This window comes from Denticeps clupeoides, chromosome 1 (genome assembly GCF_900700375.1).
Source record: "Denticeps clupeoides chromosome 1, fDenClu1.1, whole genome shotgun sequence".
In the NCBI taxonomy this organism is placed as follows: domain Eukaryota; kingdom Metazoa; phylum Chordata; class Actinopteri; order Clupeiformes; family Denticipitidae; genus Denticeps; species Denticeps clupeoides.
The window spans coordinates 2,567,934-2,581,688 of record NC_041707.1 but is presented as its reverse complement, the minus strand read 5'-3'; the positions used below and the strand labels follow the sequence as shown (position 1 = coordinate 2,581,688).

Here is a 13,755-nt window from a genome sequence, read left to right as displayed (position 1 = left end):
AAGTGGGGTTTGAACCTGGGTCTTCTGGTTCATAGGCGAGTGTGTTACCCACTAGGCTACTACCAGCCTAGCGATTGTGATTGTGATACTGTGGGCGGGGCTACCAGAAGACCCCGACCCTCTGCTGTACACACTATGTATGCAGAGTACAGACCTGTACAGCAGAGATAAAACCTGAATTGGGTCCAGGTCGCCTCGTCTCTTTACTCGGAGAGCTGCCCTTGGACCAATCCCATCGGATCCCGCCTTCGTTTAATCGCCTGTTGGTCAGGAATGCTCGACATGTTCCTCTTCCGCCCGCCGACAGAGTGGACGTGGGACTAGAACAATACCCCGAGCCGACGAACAGGCGTCTCAGTGCTTCTCGTGACCTCCATGTCGCCGTGTATTAGAATGGGGGGGACGAGGCTCGGGGGGAATAATTGTGTTTTTCCTTTTTGGACACGACGATCTGTGTAATTACTCATTTCCAGCAAATTCCTGAATAATGGCGTCCCGGGCGGAATCGGCCTGTGCGTCTGCCTGCTGGTGTTTTGTGTGCCGGTCTGTAATCTTTTGTGTATCCGGACGATCCGTATCACTCGCGTGACTGAATGGCCGAGCGTTCCCGAGCACACGTGGGCTGGAGGGAGTGTGTCTGTGGGTGGGTGCAGCAACTGGTGAGTTTCGGGCGGGACGCGGTCGGAGGGGACGGACCACCGGGACGTGGAGACGGGCGGAGCCTGGCTCCGGGACACGCTGTGTACATTTCACTCAGCCGTGGAGAAATGAGGCCGACGCCCCCAGCACTGCCCTGCGGGGAATTCACACGCCTGTTCGCACCGAAGGTCCTAAAGGTCAAGCGCGGTTTCACTCTGGTTGTCCCCTGGGGCGATGGATGGTCCTGCTCTCAGCAGCAGGTGCAAGCCTCAAGCTTTTATTACAATAAAACGTTGAAAAAGTATGAAACAGAACTTCCACGACTAATTCATGAAGGGTATTATGAGTCAAATTAGATCTAAGATGCACATCAGAACGCTTGAATTGTTGGTATCGTTAGTGGGCGTGGCCACATTTGTATACAAGGGGTATAAGAAGTGTAAAGAACGGCGGGAAACGGAGGAGAAAGAGAGGAGATGGACTCTGCGCTACGCCTGGGCATTTCCCGTATTGACAGGAGAGGGCTTAAATCGTCCAGAATGAGGAAGAAAGGGGGTGTGAGAGCTGTCAATCTTGCCTACAGACTCCTCCCCCTTTTAAAACCTAGTTTATAAAACATCCATTACAGTTAATCACAGTGGCCTGGTGGGTAATTACTTCCTCCTCTCCAACGTACATATAACTAGCAAGCAGTTTTTGGGACGGTTGGTGAGTTATATATTAGCTATAATTATCTCCATCGTTCTGTGAACAGCTCTGTGTTCTCTTTTGTCTTCCTGCAGTTGACCAACCTAAACCTGGCTAGCGGGGTCCTCAGTAGAAACGGTGTCACCCTGAGTCCCGGAGCTCGAAGCAGGCCAGTCAGGGCTCTTCACTCCCACGCGGGTCCTTTGAGCGCGACCAGGTAAGGACGGGAAACCGAGGGACGCGACGGCCTCTTCTCCATTGTGGGAGTGTATTCACCAGGCCCCCAGACTTCCGAATGGGATTCCTCTCCTTCATTATGGCCCTCCTGTCCCTTCGCTGCTCTTTTCTCCTCTTTGTATCCGAGAAGGCCGGTGTCCCCAGAGCATCATGAAGTTCATTTGACATTCAGGGCTTTGTTCGAGAGGGAAATTAGCATGCAAGAGTATTTTCGCTCGAAGTAACTCTGGGCAATTTTATAGGTGCTTAGTTCATGTCGGCCAATTTAGTCACAGGCAATAAAACATAAAGGCAATTTAACAGTCCCCGGAGGATCTTTAACAGAAAGGAAAAAGTCAATGTTTTCAATGCTGAACTTGGCTTTCAAGTGGCAGCGTTGCTCGGTTTTAATAGTATTCCTCGTCACACTTGTGCAACTATTATATATGTTTGCTTTTATTAGCATTCTGCCTCTTTCTAAACCGAGAGCTGGCGTGCAATGAAGAAGCTACTGTGTCTGAGAAAAAGAGAAGTGGCGGCTTGCCATCGGCCGGGGCCAGGGGTAACGTAAACGGAGGCCACGAACCCCCTGTGCACCGGGGGGGGAGAGAGCGGGAGGGCGGCGCTTCTGCGAACGTCCGCAGCGGCGGTCACGTGACCGGGCCGGGCCGGCGAGGGTTAAAGTCGCGCGGCTGCTCCTCCGCTGAGTGACGGCATCTCAGACAGTTTGGCCCTGGTCGCTCGCCCCTCTGTTTTTCCAGTCCAGCCCTTCCTTATGTATGGAGCTGTCAGGGAATTCCTGGTATGTCTGGCTTTCCCCGCGTTTTAAAAGCATTTCTGCTTCCACAAAAGAAGGGTGGGGGGACGGGACGGGACGGGACGAGCTTTTACTGCAACCGTATAATCCTGAGCAGGCACAGTACGTACTGACGGGGTAGTCGCGTTACACGCCGTGCCTCTGATAGATGTTCCTGCGAGAGCTACTCTCCTTCCTACAAGCGGAACCAGCGATCGGACCATTCCCGCCGAGGCCTGGCCACCGCTTCGAGGGGAGTCGTTGACAATTAATCCCAACGTTGACCGTGATTAACGGCAGAAAAATGTGTCTTCTCCCTGAACCCCGTCCTTGCGAAACACTCGGAAGACGTGGCGTTGCGGCGAGGCGACCCTCTCTGGCTTTCCGTTGGCTACTGTGTGCACCGCACCAAACCAAACCTGAACCCTTCCCTCTCCTCCAGGTGCCCTGGGCCACAAGTCCTCCCCCCCAAAAAAAAAACTTTGACAGGAGGCTACATCTCCTTTTATTTTCGTCCTCAAACGTCTGATTTCCCGATGGGCCATGCCAAACATGCTGAAGCTGTTAGGCGGCCCAGCTCTTTAAGAAGCGCCACGGGGGTGAGATGTGATGGGTTTCAAAGACAAGCGGGCTGCTTTGAAGTCACCGTTGCCAGTATCTGCCAGGTATGCTTTCTCAACACTTTCAACACCCACCGCGGGGGCAATTTCATAAATAACGCGGTCCAAAAAGGCCTTCAGGACCAAGAATCTCCTGATACGCTGCTAATCTCGGGATTTATTTAATTCGTTGCATGTGTTAAAGTAACACAAGGCAGCGGCAACTAGCAGGAAGGTGATGCAAAAGCACCACAACCCCAGGAGGACAGAAGTCCAATAAGGTCCAAGTTGTGCTTTTGCGTTTCCTCTGCCAGCTCACTGAGAACATTAGAAAACGCAGGATCCTCTTGTGTCCATGAAATATTTTGGTAATCTTAGCTGCTCCTGCCTTGGGCCCCGGCTGCCTCCGCTCTTGGCGTGGGTGAAGATTAGTTTCCAGTAAGGTTCTGGGTCCTGCTTGAGAGTGGTAATAGTAGCCTCTGTCCAGCATTGTAGTGGAATGTCATAATTATTGCGTGTTTAGGTTCGTTGGAGTACGTAATGGCTGGAGGACGTCTAATCCCAGGAGTGGAGATAACGCTGATGCCAAGCCAGCATCTTACTTCTTACTTCTTCTCCGCCATCAGTTTTTTCAGTCAGGCCATTCTCAGAGTATCACATTGAACCTGTAACCACCATCATAAAAAGCAGTACGTTATAATATTGTAACAATCCATATTTGTTTTGAGACATTAATTCGTAAAGTTTAGCAACATTTGGCTAACTATTACTGTAGTTTACTGTAATCTGGAATAATACCTTCTGGAGACCACGAGGGGGCGATATTGAACCTTAAGGTTTTTAGATTTTATCTCAGTTCGCTTGGTTCTACAATATCATGCTTTTACGGCATTGCACTGCTGTAAGTCGCCATAGTTTTACGTCCACAGTGTAAGGTTTAGGGATCCGAACAAAGCTGTTTTCTTCTTGCAGTGAATGGCGCGTGGATCTAAGTAAAGCTCCGTACCGAGCTTGTTCTGAGGCTCTTTCAGATTATCTCTGGTTTCTTTAGGCACGATGAATTCAGTAAAAACCCCGTTTGTCTGCTTTTTGCTGTTAATGTTTATAAGAAACCTTTTGTTCACCTTAACTGGACGCAGATGTTGCAGAAGGCATGAGACTTCTCCTGAGATGACGCCAGCGTGAAATTCCACCCTGAGATAGCAGGAGGGTGTTAATGAGCGGCCGTGGATACCAGAGGGGATCTCCACAGCCACCCAGCCCGGAGAACGTGTCCCCTCCTCCACATTTCCACCACAGCCTCTGAAGTGCATTTCTCCATCATGGCTTATTAACTATGCGTCCTAAAGCTGGACGGACGTGTCTGTGTTGGACGTGGGGGGTGGGGGGAGTGAAAATAAACAGCTAGTGGAAACAAACCCCCTCAAAAAGTGTCTGGGCCGCGATGTCAGCCCACGCTGGACCAGGCCAGGGCTTTGAGGTATTATTCCGGGGTCTAGGAATCATTCCGAATGATGTCATTGCTGGACGCTCTTTTTCCCACATTAAGTATTCGTCTGAAGGAATGCCGCAAGTCTACTCGGCTAGCACTCCCCTAAAGCTGCGGGAGTGCATTCTCCAGTCAAGGGCCATACCTGCGGTCACCTGAGGTGACCCCTGGCTACAAGGCCGGTTGGGATTCGCCAACCAGGTCAACCAGGGTTCACGCTTGTCCGTAATGGGAAGCGCAGTTGCAACTGTTTAAGCTGTTTGCTGTTTACTGGGCTGCAGCGGACTGGCCAGGAAGCCAGGCTCCCCGCCCGGGACTCGGGGAGTAAATAACGTTGTCCCGCTCTTGGCGACCGAGAGGCAGCATCAGACACGAACGCGCGAACGGACTGGGGCGCGGTAAATCACCGAACGGCGGGGCAGAAGGAGTTCAGCCTCTGTGCGGCTGACGGTAGTTCCGAGCGGAACCCTGAGCTGCGGGCCGCCAGTTGTTTTTCCAATTCAAATGAGAAACGCATGGGCGGACGGGGCTTTCACACGACTTGGCGGTCCCGAGTGTCTTCGTTTGGCTCCGCATCCCCCCTGTTTTGCAGCAGGCTCGGTGTTCTATTCCGGCTAATTGCCCGTCGGCCGTTCTAATATTGTCTTCGAGGCACTCGCGGTACAAATATTATTTTCGGGATTATTGGAAGAAGCTCAACATTTAATAGGAATTTGCAAAGAAAAAGTAAATGGGTGGTAGGGTGGTAGTGGCCTAGTGGATAAGACACAGGTTCAAACCCCACTTACTACCATCGTGTCCCTGAGCAAGACTCTTAACCCTGAGTGTCTCCAAGGGGGGGGACTGTCCCCGTCACTACTGACTGTAAGTCCCTCTGGATAAGGGGCATCTGGTAAATGCCCTAAATGTAAAAGTAAATCACCACCAAGTTCTTTGTATTATTCTCCCTGTTGTATGTTGCGCGTTCTTTTCCGGCCTTGACATAGTTAGGCCGCGGTGCCGCTCTTTAATACCCCGATGCTTGGAGGGGGGAGTTGCGGGGGTGCACGGAGCCAAAGGGGCTAATTTAAGGTGCACTCGAATGAGCGATAATCCCGTCAGGAGCGCGTGCAGCCCTTCAAAGGGCAGCTTTCCTGAGCAGCGGCTGTGTGATGCGGATGGAACGTGACGCGGCGAGCCTGGTGTTAGCTGCGGCTCTGCATGCTGCTTTGCACACATTCTGCTGTCGCTTTGGAAGGAGGGGCCATTAGCGAAGGCTTCTTTTTATTCTTTGACGTATTGAATATCAGGATGAATTGGGGCCGGTTAGTATAATTAACTGACGCCGCTGTGAGTTCTGATGAAATCTTGTCCATCATAATTCTATATTAATAATGGGCTTTTTTTTTTTTTTTTTTTTTTTTTTTTTTTTGGTATAAAAACTACTTTGTGTCTCGGAACAGCGGTTTGAAGAATTTTTAAATACAGAACTTTGGATTCGTTTTTTATCTCCATTTGATCAACTGGAAATATGAACAGACAACTTTCTGCCAGTTTTTTTGTGGCTGGTTTGGAGATAAAATTTCCCTTCTTTTGAGCTTCTTGGGGGGATTTAAATGTAATTGTACCCCTGTGAAACGCACAATCAGCACATCCGTATTTTTGGTGACATTAACCAGACTAATCACTCCACCTTACTTGCAGCGGGTTACATCTTGTGTCTGGTGATGACCGTTCCTTCAGATCATCGTTTGCAGACTGGCCCTTGCTCTGTTGTGGACATGGTCTTCAAACAAAATTAATAAAATGGGACGTAAAAAGCAATACGTACAGCAATATGTGCTCCAGCCACTGAGGGTGCTTTTTTTTTTTTTTTATAGCTGTGGGAGCATTATGGGTAATTTGTATTATGCTGGTGTTCAGGGCCTTAACTGTAACACTGTAACATCCGTCATGACCATGCTGTGCTCGGATGCTGACCTTGGACTTGTTGCAATGCCATCACACGCATCCACGTTATCGTGCCCGTTATGTGCTGTCGTCTTGTTGTTTTACAGTCGAAAGCAGGACGGCGAGAGTTCCCTGGAGCGGGAGACCCGGGGCGTCGCCAAGCTGATGGCAGGTGACGTTCCTCAGCTCACCTCGGCCAACTACCAACTCCAGTTCGCCATCCGGCAGCTGCAGCAGCAGAGAGCAAACTCCAAACTACACCTGCCCGAGCAGAGCCGCGGTCGCCAGCAGGTGCGTGTCCCCCGAATAAAGCCTGTCCCTGGTGGGCTACGATCAGTCACACCCAGACGTCCTTTAAACCAGTTAAAGTAGAAGGTCCGAAGCGAGGTCCACCTTATAGCCTTCCTCTTACAGCAAGTAACTTCAAGGCCTTTATTTTAGATCTGGACTCTTCAGGGTGCTAAAAAACTAGTCCACATATTGCTGCAGGTATCTGTGTCAGCGTACAACACACAGATCCTACGTTCTGCTGAAGTATTCTGCTAAGCAGTGACAGGAAGTGCTCCTCTCTCAGGTTGGGCACTGCTGATGCGGTCTAAAATCCAAAATCCTATCTGTATCGTATCGTATCACACTTGTCTGAGGCCTAAACCTCTATTTACATCATCAACCCTTTCGTTTCTTCTGTGTCCGTTTCCTTACCCGCTGGGCCACCACTGCTTATACAGTTTTTTTTTTTTTTTTTTAATGTGTGAATGCAGCATCTCCACCGTTCTCATCAAATCGATTCCCCGAGGTGCCACTGAGGTGCCATTGAGCAAAGCACCGTCCCCACACACTGCTCCCCAGGTGCCTGTCATGGCTGCCCACTGTTCACTCAGGGTGATGGTTAAAAGCAGAGGACAAATTTCACCGTGTGCACCGTGTGCTGTGCTGCAGCGTTTCACAATGACAATCACTTCACTTTTTTTATCACTTAATTTAAATGAAATGAAGGCTTTGGTGCGGCCCACTGGTGAAGCGGAACTTGGCGCGATGTTGATGTTGCTTTTTCCTTTTGTTTGCACGATTGTATTTGTTGATGTTTGTTTTCATACAGGCACAAACATGTCATATTTATTCAGCCCTGCGCCTTGAGGTCCCTCCAGCGCTGCTGTAATTAATGTGATTTCGCCCGTGTTTTGCTTGGCCCGGCCCAGGTGGCTTGCGCAAACGGGCCCGTGTGAAAGCGATCTGCCGCCAGCAGTGCTGACCGGGGTCCTCTCCACAGAGCTCTGATTGAGAAGCTGGTCAGGAGTTCAGTGGTGAGTCACAGGCCGGGTTCAGACAGTGCCGTGTATTGTGGCTCAGGTGGAGCCCCTGATTGCTGAAGCAGATTGCAGGAAATAGTTGACGGTTTACCATCGCGCTAATGGACGCTTGTAATCGTGCTCAATGATGGGGCCCGTGTCCTGTTGTTCAGAGTTGGCCTGTTGTTCACCTGGGTGGACAGATGGACCGTTCTTGTGTGAGTGGTTGAGTCACCTCATCTACCTGCATCTTTCGCTCTAAAACACACCTCGCTGAACGCTGATGTTTTCTCAGTCAACATCCAAATACCCATACGTGCACCGCCATTCTGACTAGTGCGCTCGTGTCCTGACTGCCGAACGACTCAACTGCTGAACGAATCAACTACCGAACTCGCGTCCTGACTACCGAACAAATCGACTACCGAACTCGCGTCCTGACTGCCGAACGAATCGACTACCGAACTCGTGTCCTGACTGCCGAACAAATCGACTACCGAACTCGCGTCCTGACTGCCGAACGAATCGACTACTGAACTCACGTCCTGACTACCGATCAAATCAACTACCGAACTCGCGTCCTGACTACCGATCAAATCAACTACCGAACTCGCGTCCTGACTGCCGAACGAATCGACTACTGAACTCGCGTCCTGACTGCCGAGTGAATCGACTACCGAACTCGCGTCCTGACTGCCGAACGAATCGACTACCGAACTCGCGTCCTGACTGCCGAACAAATCGACTACCGAACTCGCGTCCTGACTACCGAACAAATCGACTACCGAACTCGCGTCCTGACTGCCGAACGAATCGACTACCGAACTCGCGTCCTGACTGCCGAACGAATCGACTACTGAACTCACGTCCTGACTGCCGAACGAATAGACTACTGAACTCGCGTCCTGACTACCGATCAAATCAACTACCGAACTCGCGTCCTGACTGCCAAACGAATCGACTACTGAACTCGCGTCCTGACTGCCGAACGAATCGACTACTGAACTCGTGTCCTGACTGCCGAACGAATCGACTACTGAACTCGCGTCCTGACTACCGATCAAATCAACTACTGAACTCGCGTCCTGACTGCCGAACGAATGGACTACTGAACTCGCGTCCTGACTGCCGAACGAATGGACTACTGAACTCGCGTCCTGACTGCCGAACGAATGGACTACTGAACTCGCGTCCTGACTGCCGAACGAATGGACTACTGAACTCGCGTCCTGACTGCCGAATGACTCAACTGCTGAACCAATCAATTACCGAACTCGCGTCCTGACTGCCGAACGAATCGACTACTGAACTTGTGTCCTGACTGCCGAACGAATCAGCTGCTGAACTTGCGTCCTGACTACCGAACCAATGGACTACTGAACTCGCGTCCTGACTGCCAAACGAATCAGCTGCTGAACTTGCGTCCTGACTGCCGAACGAATCGACTACTGAACTCGCGTCCTGACTGCCGAACGAATGGACTACTGAACTCGCGTCCTGACTGCCGAACGAATGGACTACTGAACTCGCGTCCTGACTGCCGAACGAATCAGCTGCTGAACTCGCGTCCTGACTGCCGAACGAATCGACTACTGAACTCGCGTCCTGACTGCCGAACGAATCAGCTGCTGAACTTGCGTCCTGACTGCCGAACGTATCAACTGCCGAACTTACGTCCAGACTTCTAAATGAATCAACTACTGATTTCTCGTCCTGACTGCTGCACTCGTATTCTGACTATTAAATGCAATGACTTACTGCCAGCTCCTCGTTAGTATAGTGGTGAGTATCCCCGCCTGTCACGCGGGAGACCGGGGTTCGATTCCCCGACGGGGAGGCAATGCTCTTGTGTTTTGGGGCTGTGGTGGCCTAGCGGTTAAGGAAGCGGCCCTGTAATCAGAAGGTTGCCGGTTCGAATCCCGATCCGCCAAGGTGCCACTGAGTTGCCACTGAGCAAAGCACCGTCCCCACACACTGCTCCGCGGGCGCCTGTCATGGTGCCCACTGCTCACTCAGGGTGATGGTTAAATGCAGAGGACACATTTCACTGTGTGCATCGTGTGCTGTGCTGCTGTGTATCACGTGTGACAATCACTTCACTTTACACTTACGTACTAAGCGCACCAACAACCGAACTCGCGTCCAGCTGTCAAAATGAATCTACTAATGAACTCGCGTCCAGACTTCGAAACGAATCAATTACTGAACTCGCGTTCTTAAACATTTGTGAGGTCATTGGCATCCTACATTCCTATTTGCACTAGAGGATAGATTTTCCACCCACTTGCAATGCTGACATCCCAATGTGCACTTTAAGGAGTTTAAATTGTGTAGGTTCCCATTAGTGCTGCGCGATTAATCTAATCGCAATCGTAATCGCCATGTCAGTCTGTGCGATTACATGAACGCAAAAAGCTGTGATTTAAACGTGACTTGTTTGGTCACATGACTTTCGATTCGGTTCAATGGAGACCTCAGATTCGTGACTCACATAGACATATGGGTACACGTACGTCAACGTCGCCGCCATATTGCGATAGGCTGTGCTGTGGCGTGAAGCATATACATGTCTATGGAGAGAAGTGCATAAAAATGCCTCACTCTTGTGCTGCTTGGGGCTGTACAAACCGCTGTACGCTCCAAACCAGATCCCGGGGGATTACATTTCATAGGTAAGGCTGGACCATTGTTTTGAATATATTTGGCCATTATAAAATCCCGTTTTATAAGTCTTAACCTTAGCTAAGCTAGGCTAAGCTAGCGAAGCTATGCATTCCTGTGTTCAAGTCAGCCTCCAAACAACGTTTTGGCTAAACGTAGGCATTAACTATTTAGACTGTTCTTAGCTGTTTAGTTAACATTTTTCAAACTTTGAAGGTTTCCTAAAGAAATTCACCTCAGTTTACAAATCTTAGCCTTAGCTAAGCTAGCAAAGCTATGCATCCGTGTGTTCAAGTCAGCCTCCAAACAACGTTTTGGTTAAACATAAGAACTATAATACGGGATTTTATAATGGCCAAATATAATCAAAACAGTTATTTAGCCTTACCAGGGTTTGTCTTTCGACAGTAATGTTTTTTAAAGTAAAGACTTTTTTGTGATTATTTAATTTTGTAGAATATTGCATTTTGAAAGCACTGGGCATTTCAAGTTGTTATAAGTAGTTTGTATGTTTCACTTTGAAATTAAACATTGCACTATTAGTAATTTGTATGCGACTTTTCATTGATAAACAAGCAAGTGCCCTTTATCGCAATTGCATATCGCAATATTGATCTCAATAATCACAATATGTCTTTTTCCCCAAATCGTGCAGCCCTAGTTCCCATGTTTTGTTCATGGGTTGTGTTTTTCCCTAATACAATCTGGCTTTTGCATGTTTTATTCAGCACGCCACTCCTCTTCTGCTTGAACCTGTCGGAGTGTGTGCGTGTGAGCGCGGGTCGGTGAGTGAAATGCTGCGCTGTTCCGGTCCTCCGCTCTGTGTTCCAGTTCGAGGGTGCAGACTGCGCGGCTCCTCTGCAGGCTTGGCTGCGGGCCACTTGGCAGCCAAAGAAAGGTGCCCTTTCCTGGCCCTGCTCAACTGCCGCTCAGTCTCGGAGCCTCCAACCTGGAGCGCCGGCCGCTCATTCATCACCACACGCACACACACGGAGATGCACGGAAATACTCCCTCAGCTCTTATATCCCGACGTATGCATGCACATACAGACGTATGCATTCACGCTGTCCTGCAGTGCTTCGCTCACGTCATGCATCTGTTTGATGCAAATGGAGTACACGCACAGACACACGGAGCATCTGAAGCAACCTAGATGTGTGCTGTGGAAAGAATGCTGATGCACACACTCAGCTCGAGCAAATCGATGTACGGTAGCCATTAAATTACCGCGCTGAGAGGGAAAACTTCTCCGTCTCCAGCCAAGACGATTCTGCTCTCACATGAAAAGTGGGGAATTTTTGTGTTTCTCTACCCGATAAGGGAATATTAAGTGCCTGTTTGGATGAGGTATGACTGCTCCTTTCTTCCTGGTTAATGAAATGAAAGTGCTATAGCTCTGCCTTTGGTCGTTTTTGCTAATGAATTGTATTGGTGAGGAAGTAATGTACAGTAATGGGGCACTCAAGGCGTGAGGGGTGCAATTTATTAAACTTTTGTTCATCTCTCTCTCCCATCCTTATGTTTTTAGGCTGTCCTGGCTGCTCATGAAGGTGTTCCTTGCTCCACCCCACTAGTGCCACGCCCACAGGCTCCTGTCAATGACCCCCAGCTCAGCCATCCCCAGGCACAGAGCACCTTTCTCCAGAACCAAGCGCCTCGAGTCCTCGCACCCAAACCCCCCAGCGGCCTCCGCGAGGGCTCTGGCCGCAAGACCCCCGCCCAGCGCCTCAACAGGTGAACCTCAGTTTTAGCGCATGACTGCACTCTTTGCAATATACCACAGATATCAAACAATAACAATATTATCAATAGACCATGATTCAAATAAAATATGAGCCAAGGAAGGGCAAAAGCCACATATTTAAAAAGTATTTAAAACATGCACACGCGCACACACACTCACTCTATATATATATATATATATATATATATATATATATACACACACACACACACACACACACACACACACACACACACACACACACACACTCACTATATATATATTACTGAGTGTGTCTGTCTATATATATATATATATGTGTGTGTGTGTGTGTGTGTTTTTGTATGTCTAGCACTTAACAATTCCCTACATGTTCTATTATCAGGGCTCTCAGTTTTGTACCTCAAAATCTATAGAAACCGAATGAGAATAGCTGGTGTCGTCCTCTTTGGATAAAACCGTCTGCCATGTGCAGTAAAGGACAGATACTGTAGCGTATACGTGTTCTGTTTGATTCTACATGACCTTTTCCATTGCAGTTCTACGTGAGTTCTAGTAAAAGGTGTCGTTCACCTTTCCTGATGCGCAACTTGGTTTGGGATAAGTGAAGTTTTCTGAATCTGAAGATGAGTGAGGCCTAATAAATGTGGCTTCATCACGGCTTCATCATCTGCTGACCGCCTAAACTCTTGACAGTTCAATTTTATTCCCAAGTATTATATATACTCTACAGAGAGTTCTAGACAGCAGTTCACCAGATGTGCGCTCTCCTTCCTGAGCGCTCATACTTCAGATGTCAGCGTGGACGTTATCAATGCGTCTGCGTCCGTACGCTTTTATTTCGTCCGCATTATTTTGTGCTATTATCAGACTAACGTGTGAACAAACTGCAGAACGTAAAAAAACTCTGTCTGCTACCGCAAGTAAACTGTTATTAGAGATGGTAATTAGTCTTTCCTCTTTTCCATGAAGTGTGTGTGTGTGTGTGCACGCCTGCATGCTCAGTAAACACTGAAAGCATGCAGAAGGGGCTGGTGACCACCTCAAACAAGCGTGCACACGGAGTTAACAGCATGCGCTTTCGCTGCCGGCCCTTGTTTATGAGCGCTATGGAGACCTTATTTTGTTTGGAGATTAACAGTCAAAGAGAGAGAGAGAGGGGGGGGGCGAGCGAAGAGAAATAAAGGAGTCCAAACTGCCATCTGTTTCCCACGGCTGCAGCATGACTTTATTACCGCACATCTGGCCAAATTACACAACAAGGGCAGACCGCTGCGATAGCGCCGCCTGTTTGTTTAAAGCACATGGGCCGCCACGCCGGTGAGCTGCGCGGCGTCGTCCTCCCACTCCATTCCCACCAGTCCTCCCCTTCCAGCTCTGTCAGTGCAGGATGTGAACCTGGCTCGGTGCAGACGCTCTCCTCCGGCCTAGCGTCAGGAGCGCCGTTCCGGAGTGCTTCTGCGGTAGGAACGGGGGGTGGTGGCCCTTCCCGTTCCATTTACGTTTACAGCATTCACCAGACGCCCTTATCCAGAGCGACTTACAATCAGTAGTTACAGGGACAGTCCCCCCCTGGAGACACTTAGGGTTAAGTGTCTTGCTCAGGGACATGATGGTAGTAAGTGGGATTTGAACCTGGGTCTTCTGGTTCACAGGCGAGTGTGTTACCCACTAGGCTACTTCCACCCTACTACCACCCAGGCCTCCACCCCTGTATTCCTGCATG

The 13,755-nt window shown here is 49.5% G+C and overlaps 1 protein-coding gene and 1 non-coding gene across 6 annotated transcripts in view; both read left to right on the top strand.

The window, feature by feature from the left end:
* ttll5 (tubulin tyrosine ligase-like family, member 5) overlaps nucleotides 1-13,755 on the top strand; it is a 60,381-nt gene that overhangs the window by 37,572 nt on the left and 9,054 nt on the right. For 4 of the 5 annotated variants that reach the window (XM_028987112.1, XM_028987098.1, XM_028987089.1 and 1 more), the window contains 3 exons: nucleotides 1,422-1,543; nucleotides 6,463-6,646; nucleotides 11,835-12,040. In XM_028987112.1, the coding sequence (XP_028842945.1) occupies nucleotides 1,422-1,543; nucleotides 6,463-6,646; nucleotides 11,835-12,040 (512 nt within the window). Of the gene's footprint in view, nucleotides 1-1,421; nucleotides 1,544-6,462; nucleotides 6,647-11,834; nucleotides 12,041-13,755 lie in introns of those variants that run through there. The other variant, XR_003750354.1, reaches the window with a different exon arrangement.
* On the top strand, nucleotides 9,410-9,481 carry trnad-guc (transfer RNA aspartic acid (anticodon GUC)). The gene has a single exon. It is a non-coding gene; the product is annotated as a tRNA-Asp (tRNA).